Here is a 15094-nt window from a genome sequence, read left to right as displayed (position 1 = left end):
AATACTAACCCCAGGCTGTTCGCTCTCCATCAGGCGCTGCTGGACTCCGGCACGGCATCCTGACACGGAGAGCTTACAGAGAGGGCTCCCGGCAGGTCAGCGCCACTAAATCAAGAAGCCAGCAGAGGAAACTCTGAGCTAGCGCGCGTGCACATCTTTTAGCCATCTCTAGACATATCTATATATAGATACAAGGGATATACCAAAGTGTACAGCCCCAGATACACAAAACTGGAACTCTTGGTTCCAAAATGATCCCTTTTATCAATAACAATAAAAGGGATCGTTTTGGAACTGAGAGTTCTAGTTTTTTGTGTGTGTCTTCTCGTCTCAGACCAACACAGCTACTAAGTACACCCCTGCATAGATGTGTACACAGCTATACCTCTACAGAGAGAGAGATCCGTGCACAGATACAGACAGACAGATTTCCCCTCCCTCCCAGGCGAGGAGGAGCCCCAGCCCCTCAGCCCCCGAGGCCTCCCGGCGCCCGGCCGGGCATCGCAGGGCAGCGCTCGGCCCCCCTGCCGCCGCCAGCCCAGCGCAGCCCCTCGGCCCTGGCCCGCTCGGCACTCACAGGTAGCGGCTCTGCCCCTGGCTCTGGCGGTGCAGGGCCACGGAGAAGCCGAAGAAGGCGCGGGCGCCGCCGCCCTGCTTGAGCACGAGCGAGCGGGTGTCCAGGTTGAAGGCGGCGGCGGCGGCGGCGGCAGGCAGAGCAGCGCCAGCAGCGCCCGCGCGCCGGGAGCCATGATCCGCCGCCCGCGCAGCCCCCACCTTGCCGCTCTTTTCTTCCGGGGAAGGGCGCCGCTGCAGCCTTAAAGGGCCCGCCCGCGCTCCCGGGCACCTGCCGCCCCCCGCCCGGCCCGGCCCCGCCCCGCCCCGGGGGAGGGGGATGCGGGCGCCGCCCCTCCCCCCCCGCGCCGCGCCGCGCCCTGCCCCGACCCTGCTGCCCGCTCCGAGCCGGGCAGGACCCGGCGGCCCCGCGCCGCCGGCCTGTGTGAGGCGGGCTCAGGCCCTCAGGGGCGACCGCGAGCCTCCCCAGCGCGCGCGCTTCAGCCATGAATAAAGAGAAAGCAGGAAGGGGAGGGAGGTCACAGGTTCGTGCCCGGGGGGGCGGAGGGGCACATGGAGCAGTGCCCACTGCCCCTTGAAAGAGGCGCGGGAGCCTGTGGAGGTGGAGCGGTAAAACCCTGCCAGGAGGAGCGAGGAAGAGCCCCGCGGCTTCCCGCGCCGCCTTGTTGTAGGTGGCCAGCTTGGCCAGAGCCAGGAGGAGGGTGGCCAGGAGGTCCGGGGGCTTGCAGAGGGGTGTGCGTAACAAAAAGGTGCGGGGAGGACCTCGGCAGCAGATTCGGGCGAGGCGGCAGAGGGGCGGCAGGCTGGTGCACTCGAGGTAGGGCTCAGAAGCTCTGGCTGGCATCCCCCCGCCTGGCCACACGGCTGGCTCCACAGTGCTAACTTCCCACTGCCAGGGCAGCTGCCCTATTTCGTAGGTTTTGACACACACCTTGTGCACTCACAACACTACACTGAAGCCTGAGGAGCGATTAAGACCAAAAGGCCACATACGAGAAGAGAGCGCTGCGTCAATGACTCAAAAGCCAGGAGACACCAGAGTTAATCACATCACCTTAACTCTGCTCACCACAGTGCATCTGCCGTGTACAAGTGTGTGCGCTGATCACCAAGGGTGCGCTCAGAGATTGAGCAGCTGGCTCCACCATCCTAAGGCCTGAACTAGAAATGAACCCTGGTGGCCTTTGAGCTGCAAGGAAGCAACATCCCTTTTGGGATGTACCTGGATGGCAAAGCCCACTGCCGCATCTATTTCCACAGGACCCCAACTTCTGCTGAGCCCTCCGTCTCCACCCTGCAGCTGGTCAAGGTGGCAAGTTCTATAAGCCAACTCACTGCACTCACACACCAGGATTTGCAGGGAGGACTTTCCTCTACAAACTGCCTGCAAGTCTGGAGGGGGGGATGGGACATGCATGGTACAGCAGAAGCCAGCATCATTGTCAATCCAGCATTCACTGTACCTCCAAAAAAAAAAAAGAAAGGTATGGGGGTTGCATTGCATTTCCATGGGGGAGACGACTGTGTAGGGAAAACAGCCTTTGCTCGTGTGTAATCGCTATCCTTCATGCTGCTCTAATGCACTCGGTTCTGCTGCAGGCAGCTTCCACTTTCACAGCACTGGGAGCACTCTAAGGCCCACGTGAGGCTGGTAACCTGCACCGGTCAGCACAGTTTGTGGTCATGACCTTAGAAACTTCCGTTTCCACCCCTATGAATAGAGGGCAGAATGCTATCTTCCCCTGGGTTCGCTTTCCAACTTCTCAGCCCCAGAGGGGTTAACAAGAAGCCCCAAAGGGGGGTGCCGGGGCAAGGGAGCACCAGGATCTAAGCCTTGCTATGTGCAGAGAGGTTGCCTTGCTGTAACTATGGTGCTCTGCTGTGTCACACACTGCAACCAAGAACCTCTTGACCTGAGATATCCCCCTCCAGGCTGCAGTGCACCATCCCTGAGCCCCAGGAACCACTGCATTGCTTCTGCTGCCGTCCAAAATAGCATCTGCACAATGCTGATGTTGAGTACTGTGGCTGCTCCCACGCCCACGCTTTGATTTTGGCAAGCCTATGTTGGTTGCTTTGGGGACAGATACAGAATGAGGGAGGTCTGCTTCCTGTGGGGTTTCTCAGCCCCTTGGCCTTCCTGGCTGTTCTCTTCCAAGCATTAGCTAAACCACAACAACAAACACCTTAATGATAAGTGCAAACTAGACAACAGCAGGATGTGACCCCTGTGGTTTTCAACACTGTTCCCTCAAAGCATTGTTTCAAAGAAGCTTTTCTATGATCTGGATGTATGTGGGTTTGTACAGCACCTAGCACAATAGGGTCTAGATCCATACCTGGGGCTTCCAGGCAGCAAAACAGCACAAATAATGTATTGCTAGAAAAAGGCATCTCCTCAACACAGTTCATCTGCCTTCAACCAAGAGAGTTTAGTCCTAAAACAAAACCCTGGGGCTGAACTTTGCAGATCAGACCAATCCTGACTTACAGCAGGGATCTGTGTCACTAATTGTTCTCTACTGGATGAAATTGGAACTGCTGGCTTGTGTGTCACATGCCCTATACAGCTGAGCAAGGCTCTCCTTTAATCAGCAGGCAAAATGGCATGTGCTTTTGTAACAGGAGGCTCTGAGTTCTGTTCCCTGCCATAGCTCTCACAGGGCTCGGTAAGTAATGGAGTGATACATGTCAAGGCCATGAAGGGGGTGGCGACCTATGGCCTATGGGTTGGATCCAGCCTGCAAAGTGATCCAATCCAGGCCACCGAAGTCCAATCTGGCGTGGGGGATCAGTGGCAAGGACCATGTCATCCATCCTCACTACTGTGCTTCTCTCCACTGCAGAGCTGAGCTGTTGGAGGTAGGGCTGGGACTCAGGAGTCCCTGGCTCCAAGCCCCATTTGTCTTGCATTTACTCTCCTTACAGCCATCTTGTAGACCTGGACTCCCCACTTGCCACCCCCAAGAGCCTTGGGCACAAAAGAAGGCTTTGTATTTCTAGCCACGGTTGCACTGATGAGTCTGGATCAGTGCAGTGGCGTCTTTATCTCCCAGCACCTTTGCAAATATTTGCCTGTGCAGTGCCAGCAGGTGTGGAAGGCTGGCGCAGCCCTTGTAGACTTAAAGCCCTGCCCTTGATGGGGGTCAAGGAGTGATAAGGGATGGAGAAGGCAACTTGGCCCCTAAGAAGGAAGCAGGTGCTCTTAAGGGCAGAACACCTTCAGCTCAGCTGGATTTAAGAGCACTCTGTTCCAAACCCCGAGAACTGGGAAGATTGAAAGAGTCACAACTACCTTGCACTTTGCATAGTGATCTGCACCCATATAATGTACTTCTGGCCTTGCACACACTCTGCACGGATGCTACTGGAACCTCCCACGGTTCAGGGCAATGGAGAATCCCCTCCTGTGGGCAGGCAGAATCTCTCCCTGCCAGCCCAGGCCTGGGGGACTGAGGAAGCCAGTGCAGCAAAAGGCATGGCCTCATCTGAGCTCTGCACAGGGAAGGAAAGAAACCTTTGTCCAAGCTGCCAGCAGGAGGCTTCCCAACCAATGGAAGTAGGTCTGCCGTGCCAGGCACTCCAGGATGAGCCAACATAAGAGGCAGGCAGCTTTTTTTATATCCTGCCAGCTACCTCAGCACTCACCCTGTCCTCAGCAAAGAGCAGGAATACATTTCCTCCTGGAGACACCGGCAGCCACGAGAGGGACAATGACACTCTCCAAAATTCAGGGCTGCTGACCAACTGACTCACTTCCCTTAATGACGTATCCCGGCTCCCCCCCAGGAACAGACGTGCCTGCCAGCAAATTTCAGACAACCTCCCCTCACCTTCCCACCCCCCCGCCACCCCCACCCCCCAGCAGGCTCCTGGATGAACTTGTCTCTTGGGAAGGAGACGCCCTTCCTGAAATGCACAACTTGGCTTTCACCTCATGCAGCGTGGCTGGGGCCAGAGCACGATGGTGCAGGGAAGTGATGCTAAAGGGGAGGCGGGTGTATGGACTGGGGGTCCCTTTGTCAGGAACAGCCTGGGTGGATGATGGACAATGGGAGCAGCCAGAGGAGAAGGGCTGCAAGGACGGGGGTGGTCAGGAGCCTGAGGAAGAGGAAGGTCCTTCTGTGAGGAGGTGGGGGGGAGGATTCCTCCCACAGCTCAGGGAAAACTATGTGTAAGAAACATGCGTGCCTCCAGCTACCCATCCAGCCTCCCTCCCCATCCTCCAGGGCATCCCCTTCTACTGGCATGACGGGGTAGAGGGGGCCTAGGGCAGGTGTGACCCCTGACACCTGGGACACAACAGGGCTGTGCCCACTCCCACAGGCTGAACTGACACCTGGGTCTTTACTATCCTGGATTTAAGGGCATGGGGGGGGGTGTAGGGGGAAGTGGTCAGTCTTTAGCTGGCCAGGGAGGGTTGTACACCCAGGATCTCTCTGCCCTGAGGACAGCACCTTAGAGCCAGGCCTATGGGTGAGGACACCTCAAACATCCCCTCTCCCCAAGATATCCAGAGAAATCCAGAGCAGCCTAAGGGCAAAAAGGCGGGGCATATAAGCAGTGGAAACAGGGAGAGATTACTAAAGAGAAGTATGCCTCCTCAGCTCGCAGTTGTAGGGAGGCAGTTAGAAAGGCCAAAGCTACCATGGAGCTGAGGATGGCACCCCAAACTAAGGATAACAAAAAATTGTTTTTCAGATATATGGGGAGTAAAAGGAAGGCCCAGAGCGGAATAGGGCCACTACTGAATGGGCAAAAGCAATTGGTGACAGACAGGGAGGACAAGGCTGAACTCCTCACTGAGTTCTTTGCCTCAGTGCTCCTAAACGAGGGGCAAGACAAGTCTCACAATGGGATTGTAGAGAGGCAACAGCTGGGTGCCAGACTACCAAGCGTTGACCCTGAGATGTTGAAGAGTCACTTGGAAGGACTGGATGTGTTTAAGTCAGCAGGCCTGGATGAGCTCCATGCGAGGATACAGAAGGCACTGGCCAATATCATTGCACAGCCACTGGCAAGAATATTTGAGCACTCATGGCACACAGGACAGGTCCCAGAGGACTGGAGAAGGGCCAGTGTGGTTCCTATTTTCAAGAAGGGGAGGAAGGAGGATCCAGGCAACCATAGGCCAGTCAGTCTCACCTCCATCCTTGGCAAAGTCTTTGAAAAGATTATTAAGGCTCATATATGTGAGAGCCCAGCAGGAAAAATTATGCTGAGGGTAAACCAGCATGGGTTCGTAGCAGGTAGATCATGCCTGACTAATTTAGTCTCTTTTTATGACCAGGTTACAAAACACCTGGACGCAGGAATAGGGGTAGATATCGTTTACTTAGACTTCAGGAAGGCCTTTGATATGGTATCCCACCCCATACTGGTGAACAAGTTAAGAGGCTGTGACTTGGATAATTACACAGTCCAGTGGGTGGCAAATTGGCTAGAGAGTCATACCCAGAGAGGGGTAGTGGATGGGTCGGTACTGACCTGGAAGGGCGTGGGTAGTGGGGTCCTGCAGGGCTCAGTCCTTGGACGGATACTCTTCAATGTCTTCATCAGTGACTTGGACGAGGGAGTGAAGTGTGCTCTGTCCAAGTTTGTGGATGATAAAAAACTGTGGTGAGAAGTGGACACACCGGAGGGCAGGGAACAACTACAGGCAGACCTGGACAGGTTGGACAAATGGGCGGAAAACAATAGAATGCAATTTAACAAGGAGAAATGGCAAGTGCTGCACCTAGGGAGGAAAAATGTCCAGCACACCTACTGCCTAGGAAATGACCTGCTCGGCATCATGGAAATGGAAAGGGATCTTGAAGTCCTAGTGGACTCCAAGATGACCATGAGTCGTCAGCGTGACGAAGTCATCAGAAAAGCTAACGCCACTTTATCATGCATCAGCAGATGCATGAAAAACAGAACCGAGGAGGTGACACTTCCCCTCTATCGGACGCTGGTCAGACCACAGTTGGAATACTGCATCCAGTTTTGGACACCGCACTTCAAGAGGGATGTGGGTAACCTGGAGAGGGTCCAGAGAAGGGCCGCTTGTATGGTTAAAGTCTTGGAGGTCAAGCCCTGTGAGGAGAGATTAGGGCACCTGGACCTCTTCAGCCTCCGCAAGAGAAGGTTGAAAGGCGACCTTGTGGCTGCCCATAAATTCATCATGGGGGCGCAGAAGGGAATTGGTGAGGCTCTACTCACCAAAGCGCCCCTGGGGGTCACAAGAAATAATGGCCATAAGCTAGCAGAGAGCAGATATTAGCTTCCTCCTGTGAGTGCCCCAACACTCCAGCTCACTGCATTAGGGCTGTCCTGTAGTCTTGGAAAAGGTCCCAGTTCCTTCCCCACAGCTTCCCTCCCTCACATACCATACTCAGGCCATGCATGGGCCTAGAAGAGGAACTGCTAGGGTAGGAAGTGGACTGTGGCAGACACACTGCCCCATCTGCCCTCTGGGCCTTCCAGTTGCCTGGCCTTGCTGCTTCCCTCTCCCAGCTCCCTGTCTGAGGCTGGCTGCCTGGCATATGCTGGGCAGGGAGCTCCCCAAATGCAAGGCCACCAGGGCACAAGCCATGGGAGGCACCACTCTCTGAGTAGCCCTCTGCTCCTCTGGGGCAGAAACATCTGGGGCAATTTGCTTTCTCCACCGAAAGCATGCAGGTGCAACGGGCCCCTCCCTCATTGCCTTGGGATTCGCTGTCCCATCCAGCTCTGGTTTTCCCCACTCCAAGCTTCTGAGTCGTAAGCAAGGTTTGGCACCTCTGCCCGGCTTTCTGAGGAGAGCAACTCTCTCACCTGCATACCACTTCCTCAGGAGAGCGAGCTGGAAAGGCAGACCTTCCTCATGGGGCGTCCCCAGCAGAAACCTATAGGGAGGCAAAAACACACCAGGATCTGCTGCAGGGCAGAGGATGAGAACAGAAGCCATCAGGGAGTTCTCTCAACTGCAGAAGGGACCTGCTCTCAGAGAGAGTCCTAGGCCTGGTAGGGTGAAGGTTATGAACAGGCACTAACTGCCTCAGTCAAAGGAGGGCCCTGAGGCTCTATGCTTCCCCAGCAAAGCCTCCAGCAGCCCCTGAGGTGCCTGTCCTGGGTGTATCCATAAGCCCTATGGGAAGCTAACTGGATGTCCTGGCTCCCTTCCACCTCTCGCAGCCCAGCCACACCATACTATTCAGCCAGGGCCCCATGGCATTAATGCAACTGCCATGCACCCCCCACCACCTCCAGGCCTCCCCCTCCAGTGGGATCCCAGTGAAGCCAAGCTCTAGAGAAGCCCAGGCTGGAGAGGTGCACACCTGGCAGCAAGCGCAAATCAACCTGTTCCCATCTGTCTTAGCCCAGTGGGACTGGAGAGCAGCCTGCAACCAGGCTCCAACCCCACTGGGATCTGCTCGCTACCTCGGGTGGGAGCTGAGTATTGGTAAATCTTCCCAACAGCTCGCCATGCCCCATGCTGGCTTGGCTCCCAGCTCCTGCCTCTTATCCTGGGCTCATCTGCAGAGGATATTTACAGTCACTGTCACACCCCAGCGGTGCTGTTTACAGTGTGTTCCTGGACATTGCAGAGGATGAAAGGAGGGGACGGGATAGACCTGTGGTGGAAAGGATGACCTGGATTTCCCATGCGGCAGGGCATGAGGATGGGGATGGGCTCAGGAAAAAACACAAGGGAGAGAGCTGATAGGACCAGCACTGTTGTGTCTCTAGTGCTGGAAGGGGAGGAGCCCATGGTGTTCTCACCCACTTGGATTCCATAGCACGAGTCCAAGCGAGCCCCACTTCAGCTCAAGCAAGTGAGATGCATGTATGTGGGCCCCAAAAGTTTGGGGATCAAGCTCCAGTTTGTCCAGAAGGTGGAGGGCGTCACCCTTTGCATACTGTAGGTCACTTTTGCTCCCCTACATGTGCCACTAAAGGAGGAAAAGCAGGACCCTCAGCGATCCCCCTCCAGCTACAGCTTGGCTGGTTCACAAGCAGCTCAAGCCAAGATCCCAGCCCAGAGCGTCAGCTACTGCTAGGGGCAGGGCTGATGGGTCGGTAGTGAAGGCAGCCCCTGTATCCCTTGACTCTCCATGGACCTGCAGCAACTAGGCACACTGCAGTATAGCATCATAGAATCATAGAAAATGAGGGTTGGACTGGAAAGGATCTCAGGAAATCAGCTAGTCCAACCCCCTGCTCAAAGCAGGGCCATTCCCTACTGTATCCACCAGCTTTGCCCCCTCCCTAACCTGGATTGCCCCCACACAGCCAGAGCTGGGTGCAGTCTTCCCTCGAGCTCTCAAGCGCCTGAAGATGCCATGGACTGATTTCTCCTCCCCATAGTCCTGCAGTGGGGAATCTTTCAGCATCAGTGTCACTCTGTACTGAGCTGCTTTGCAAGAGCCAGGAGTCTACAGAGGACAATGAAACTCTCTCATCTTCTGGCTGCTGAACTGGTCAGGCTGGTTAGGCCAGAAACAGAGGCAGTGCAGAGAGATGCCTGGTGCCTCCAAAGCATGTGTATGCCATAGACAGCATCCTGACATGTGCGCACCAGGATACCCTCCAGCCACACACCGAAGCTGCAGCGCCTGCCTGCAGCATCCAGAACAGGGCTCAGTGGTGGCAGGGGCAGCTGGGTTCAGTGTGGAGACCCATGCCATCCATCTGAAGGGAGGGGAAGACTTCATCTGGGAGCCAGCCAGGCAGCACAGGGAGAAGGAAAGGTGCCAGAGTCGGGGGATTGTTCCCTAACTTGCCAAGGAGGGGGAGGAAGAGAAGAAAGCCTCAGCTGGAGTCCTCTCCCCCTCCAAGAAGGGGAGGAATAGGGCTTCCCAAATCATCACAGAAAGGCCTTGACACTGCAAGGCAGGGGTGGTGAGGGGGGTCCCAAAGGGGTTAAATCTGGGTAAGGCAGAGACCACCTTTGCTCTGAAATGTCCCCTGCAACCACAGAGGCACACTTATAGCTCAAAACCCTGGCAGGACTCCTGGGCTGGGAGCAGCGGGGATTTCCTTGCTATAGGATGCCTGGCTCATCATCCCACCCCTTTAAAGGAAGCTCAGGCTATTGATTAACCAGGCCAGGGCCCAGTCACCTTGGTGGCATCACAGAGGAAGGCCCTGGGACTACTGAATCAGGAAGAATTTGCTGTTACCTGCAGTCATGACACATGAGTCAGAGCTGAGGGGGTGGGGGTCCATCCTCCAGCTGGGACAGGAAGAGCAGGCAGGCGCAGCCAGGATGCAGCCTGTGCCCTCCTCTTTGACTTGTTTGCTTGATTTCTTTCCTGTCCACTGAGAGATCAAACAAATCACTCTGTACCGGTCCCCACCCCCTCTAGCCTCTCCCTGGGCTTGTGTAAACTATAACAAGCCATTGAGTGCCAAACAGGGCAAGGTGGGGAATGGATATGGATATCACTGGGATTCCCCTCTACCCACCAGTCCCAATGGCTCTGATGGACTTTGGATCAGGCTCCCCACAGCCAGGAGAGCACAGAATCAGGACCGCACAGCCCAGATCAGCTAGCTGGCAGCAGGCAGTTCTCTACCTCCATCCTCCCCTCCCCAAATGGCGCCCCAGGAAGCAGCTCATCCCTATTCCACACATGTCAGGGCAGGGGAGGTATGGGCAAGCCCTGTCCTGCAGAAGATGACAAGACTGGAGGGCAGAGATCCCTGTGAGGGGGAAGGGAGAGGCATGGCGGTGGAGGGGTGGGGAGGTCTGCTTCCAAGCAGAGAAGGCAAGTTGTAGCTTTCAGGGCTTTGCACAATACTGGGCACCCCCCAGAGCTCCCTCCCCACAGAGCTCCCCATGCCCCAGCACTGATCCCACAGCACCTCAGCCCATACCGCAATCAAGGTTGTTTGACCAGCAGCGCTCTGCCTCCCCAGTAAGCCCTTCTCTCTTCCACGCAGAGGCTTTTGCTAACAACAAATAGCCCTCACAGCAGCTCACCCCATCTACAGCCAAGGACACTGCCTCAGCAACCAGGCAAAGGTCAAATGGCTCAAAGATCACAACATCAGGCAGAGCAAGTTCCTTGGGGCAGAGACCTGCATGAGCAAAGCTCTGGCTCCTCAGTGTCTAGGAGCTCCCCAGGAGCCCCAGGCCTCCTGGATTGGCAGCTGCCAGCTCTGTGCACCACATCAAAGGCCCTCACAGTGGCTCATACAATAGAAGAATCTGAGTAAGTTTCACCCAGTGGAAAAAATAAATAGAAGGGCCTGGCTGGCCAAGTGTCAGCTGAATGTGGAGCAGGGGAGCAATATTCAGCACGCTCTCCAGAGGCACATGCGGCTGGAGCTGAGTTCCAGAGTGGCCCCAAAATCAATGCTCTGGGCAGCCCATTCACTGCAGGAGAGCTCAGGCTATGCTTGCCACCCATTTCCAAAACAAATCCATCCAGCTTGTGGATGAGGGCTCTTGACCCCACCTTTCAAATCAACTCTAATAACACACTGTCTGTCACAGCCCAGGCCACAATTTGGATGGGATTAGTTTCCTTGGGCATTCACTTGCAGGTCTGTCAAAAGAGCAGGTGCCTTGGGTTATCTAGAGACCAGCGCCCCTCCCTTCCCCTATATGGGCACCTCAGTGCTGAGTCACCCCTTACTCACTATGAGTTACCCCTGAACAATCTTGGCCAGCTACAGCCTGCAGGGCAGAGCAGAACAGGAGCTGTGAGTCGGCCACGAGCAGGAGAGAGACACTGGTGAAGCACAGGATATTAAACCAGCCTTTAAATAAAAACATATCCCAAACCGGCGCCTCTCTTCCCTGCTGCAGGGGAATGCCAGGAATGTGATGGGCTGATAAGGATTTGGACTCCCATCCTACCTGGCACAAAGCAGGCCTTCCCACCTGGCACCAGAGAAGGGAGTCACAGAATCCCACTTCTCAGCTCAGCATGGTTGTATTTTCTCCCCCTGCCTGCCCCTCTGACCTGGCTTTGTTTAAGCCATGCCCAGCAGCTGCAGGTTGATTTCCAACAAGCCTAACAAGCTGAGCTATGATAGGGACAGCAGTGGGCCCTGCTCCTGCAGCCCAGGGGGTGACTGAAGCCAGTGGTGCCAGCAGGATTGCTACTGCTTCCTGCACATGGGGTGCCAAGGACAGGAGGGGCAGGGCAGAGCATGCCATGCTGCACAGCTGGGAGATTGCTAGAGGTTAGAGAAGCCTCAGAGCCAACCTACACCAAGCACCGTACCAGCCTCCGGAGTAATCCAGAGTGCAGTAGGCACTACAGGAGCTGAAAGCTGCTTTTGCCCTTCACACCACGATTGCCCCAGGACAGGAGGGGATGTGGCAGTAAAAACTCTGGCCTGGTGACTCCTGATCTGAGCCTGAGCCTGGATGCTGAAGTCTTGATACAAAGGCTGGAACCCCAGGGCCAGGGCATAAAGAAATTCCTGGTTGCTAGGACTGGACAATGCAGCACTGAGTAACAAGGACTGGCAACAGCTTCATGGGTACAGGAAGACCAGGAGCTGCAGGGCTGGGGCACAGCTTGCCACAGGTTCCATTTGCTTACACTCTGTCCTGGATCCTGCTTTTGGGAGGCACAGATGCAGGTGTGAAAGGCAGAGGAAGAGCAAACACTTCTGCCCTGGGCAGGGGAGAAGCAGCTCTTTCCCTGGGGAAGAGGTTGAAGGCTGGGAGTTGCCACTTCTCTGCCCAGAAGGCACAGCACCTTGTGATGAGAACCAGGCCTGATCTGACACACAGGACCCTGTCCCCTCCCCACACCAGATCCCTGACTACAAGTGCTGGCCTAAGCTTCATCAGCCAGGCCTAATCAGGACACAGCTGAAGTCCATGCCTCCCTCCCCCTCTGTGCTGGACACACTGGGGAAAGGGTTGTGTCCCCCTCCCAGAGGCTGCACCTCTAGTTCAGCGTGGAGGTCACTGGTACAGTCCTTGTCTGGGCCAAGAGAGTGGCTGTCATACTTGCATCCTGGTATTGTGAAGCTTCCTGGGATAGATTCCTTGTCCTGCAAGGCAGCAGATTCAAGAGACAGGCTCTGTGCTCCGGGTCACTACGGAGCCTGCTGCTCATAGCCGGTGGAAACAGAAGTAGCCCCAGCCCGCTCCAGGAAGCCCAGCCCACAGTGAAGGACATTCTCTTCCCTGTCCCAGGGATCTATTAGCAGCACGGCTGATGCCCAGAGCACGTCTTGCTCTCCTTCCTGGTTGACGTCACCTCTTGGCGAAGACGGCCTAGGCTTCCCTTGGTGACACGGGCTGAGCCCCACGGCAGGAAGTCTTCACAAGCAGTATTTACAACAATGCAACTTTTAGGCACCACTGGAAATCATGACTCAAAGGGACAAAGCACTGCATGACCATCTGCTGCAGCAATGGGGACAAGTGTGGCCATTCCGGCTTGGATATCCCAGCTGGTGAGCAGCCAGAGATGCCCTATACCTTCTAGGCTCTATGTCCCACTAGCACTGTCCCAGCCAACCTTGGGCACAGGAACTCCGCAGCAGATGCTTTGCCAGGCAAGCCAGGAGGAAGCTCACCTGTGCCAAGGGAGGAAGGAGCCTTTTTGATTCAGTGTTGGCCAACTGGCCTTACCAAGAGACAGGATCAGCTCACATGGCATCTTCCAACCAGATTGGTCAAGCCAACAGGAACAGCATTGGCCTCACTGGGAAGTGGCACATGGTGGTTTCTACTGAACACACGGCTCTCTCCCTTAGCCATTTAGGAGACCTCAAGCCAGGCTGTAAGCCCTGTCTAAGCAGGATTGTCCTTCCTCATACAATCCAACTGACAAATCAGTCCATTCCTATGAGGGCCCATTGGGTTTTCTGCCTCTCACTTGGCTTGGAGGAGGGCTGCAAAGCAGGCCAGACAGGTTTGCTTTCCAGGTCTCTTGCCTGGAAGGGGCTGCTGTATTCAGGCCTCCAGCACCACAGCGTAGAAGGTTTCCATCCAAACAGACTTTCTGGGCACAATGGAAATATGGATAGCAGCTCTGGGCACTGTTTTTGACCGAATCTGCCTTCAAGGAGATGGTAAAGTCTTCAAGGCCAGGCTGGATTTTCCAATGGTTGGGAACAGGACCCACAAGAAGAGAGGCCCCTGTTCTGAGCATAACTATTCTTATTGGTTACTGGTATCAAACCAACCTACCTTCACATTTCCCTTTCAAGCCCTCTCTTTTCTGACACTGCCTGTAAGGACAGGCTTTTCCTTAAGCCTTTGCTGTGAGCTATCTAGCCCCCACCCTTCCCTCCCTTTTAAACCCGCACTCCATTTTCCGTTACGAGAGAGGAAGGAAGATTTTGTCATGAAATCCCTGCATCTGGCTTTTAATCCTAGTTTGGCTGCCAGCTTGTCAGCATTAGCTTGGGCAAGCCACATTCCTCTGTGCCACCCGTATGCGCAGTACGGACCCACTGCAATGGGAAATCCGGAGATTAAAGCTCCTGGAAGGCTCTCAGATCCTGACATGAAAGGCAGCTTTGATGTACAAGGCATGTTTGCTGCCACCCTGTGGCTGCACCAGCTTCTCACAAGTGAGTCCACACTGCTGCCTAGCTGCAGGACCAAATGGGCAGGGATAACACAGGCAGGTGAGTTCATGCTTCTCCAGATTTTAAAGTGGGCAGAAAAGGGGAAAGGAAATGTTCTGCAGGATGGCTGGAAGTTCAGAGATACAGAGTGTCTGAAAGGGGACCAAAAAAACAGCTTTGGTTAGCAGGAATATTAACCGACCTATCAATTGGTCAAACACAGATTCTTGCTTCGTTGAAAAGCAGCGCTGCTACTACAGCACGCACTGCCATCAGCCTTCAAGGTGTCTGTTATCAACATCCACTCCAACATCAACATCCAACAGGCACTCAGAGAACAACAGAGCAATACAGGATGCGCATATACATTTTTCCAAGACACCCTGTAGCTTTTGATGGTTTGAAACTGACTGGTTTCTTCCTTCACCCAAACTGTTTCTTCTTATTTCAGCTCTTCCCTTCTTCACTTTTCCCCTCTCTGGTTTGTTTCCTTCTCCAAATTTATTTGAGAAAGAAACAGAAAGAGGATTTTTAAAAAAAAATCCTTTTTCCAAAAATGGCCTTAGTGTCATTAAAAAGGTTGTTCCCCCATGCTCACCGGCAAAAAAATACTGAAGTTAAAATGCCTCCAGCTCCATCCATCCTCCCTCCCCACCTCCTTCAGCCCCTTCTTCTGGCCGGAGCTTCACCCCCTTGCTCTCCCCACTGCAGATCCCGCCTGCTTCTGGTTGCTCTGAATTGATCCTTTTAGTTCTGTTCATTCCCTCCCATTGCCCATTGTTTTATACTGTAGACCAGGGCTGTCCAACTTCTTATTAGCCAAGGGCCACACACCATGGGGGCTGCAGAACCAGGAACCCCATGTCTTAGGGGAATTCACAAGTGGGGCCCACGACTCTCTTCACCTTCCTGGCTACAAGCTCCCTCTGCACTGTGTGGGCAGAAAGCCCCTTCCACCCCGCCTTCACCTTTGGCCGTGGGCTTCCCGGAGGCTGCAGGCTGTGCT

General features: G+C 54.9%; 1 protein-coding gene across 1 annotated transcript in view; it reads right to left on the bottom strand.

Moving 5' to 3' along the window:
* The window catches only part of ITGA3 (integrin subunit alpha 3), a 42415-nt gene extending 40998 nt beyond the window's left edge, over positions 1 to 1417 (bottom strand). Inside the window, 2 exon segments of the mRNA XM_090041676.1 lie at positions 578 to 993; positions 1142 to 1417. Coding sequence (XP_089897802.1) covers positions 578 to 993; positions 1142 to 1417 — 692 coding nt within the window.
* Between the last annotated feature and the right edge of the window lie 13677 nt (positions 1418 to 15094).

The sequence above is a fragment of the Crocodylus siamensis genome, chromosome 4, assembly GCF_052110815.1.
Source record: "Crocodylus siamensis isolate JL-2025a chromosome 4, ASM5211081v1, whole genome shotgun sequence".
Lineage (NCBI taxonomy): Eukaryota > Metazoa > Chordata > Crocodylia > Crocodylidae > Crocodylus > Crocodylus siamensis.
This window is presented reverse-complemented; position numbering and strand designations above follow the sequence as displayed.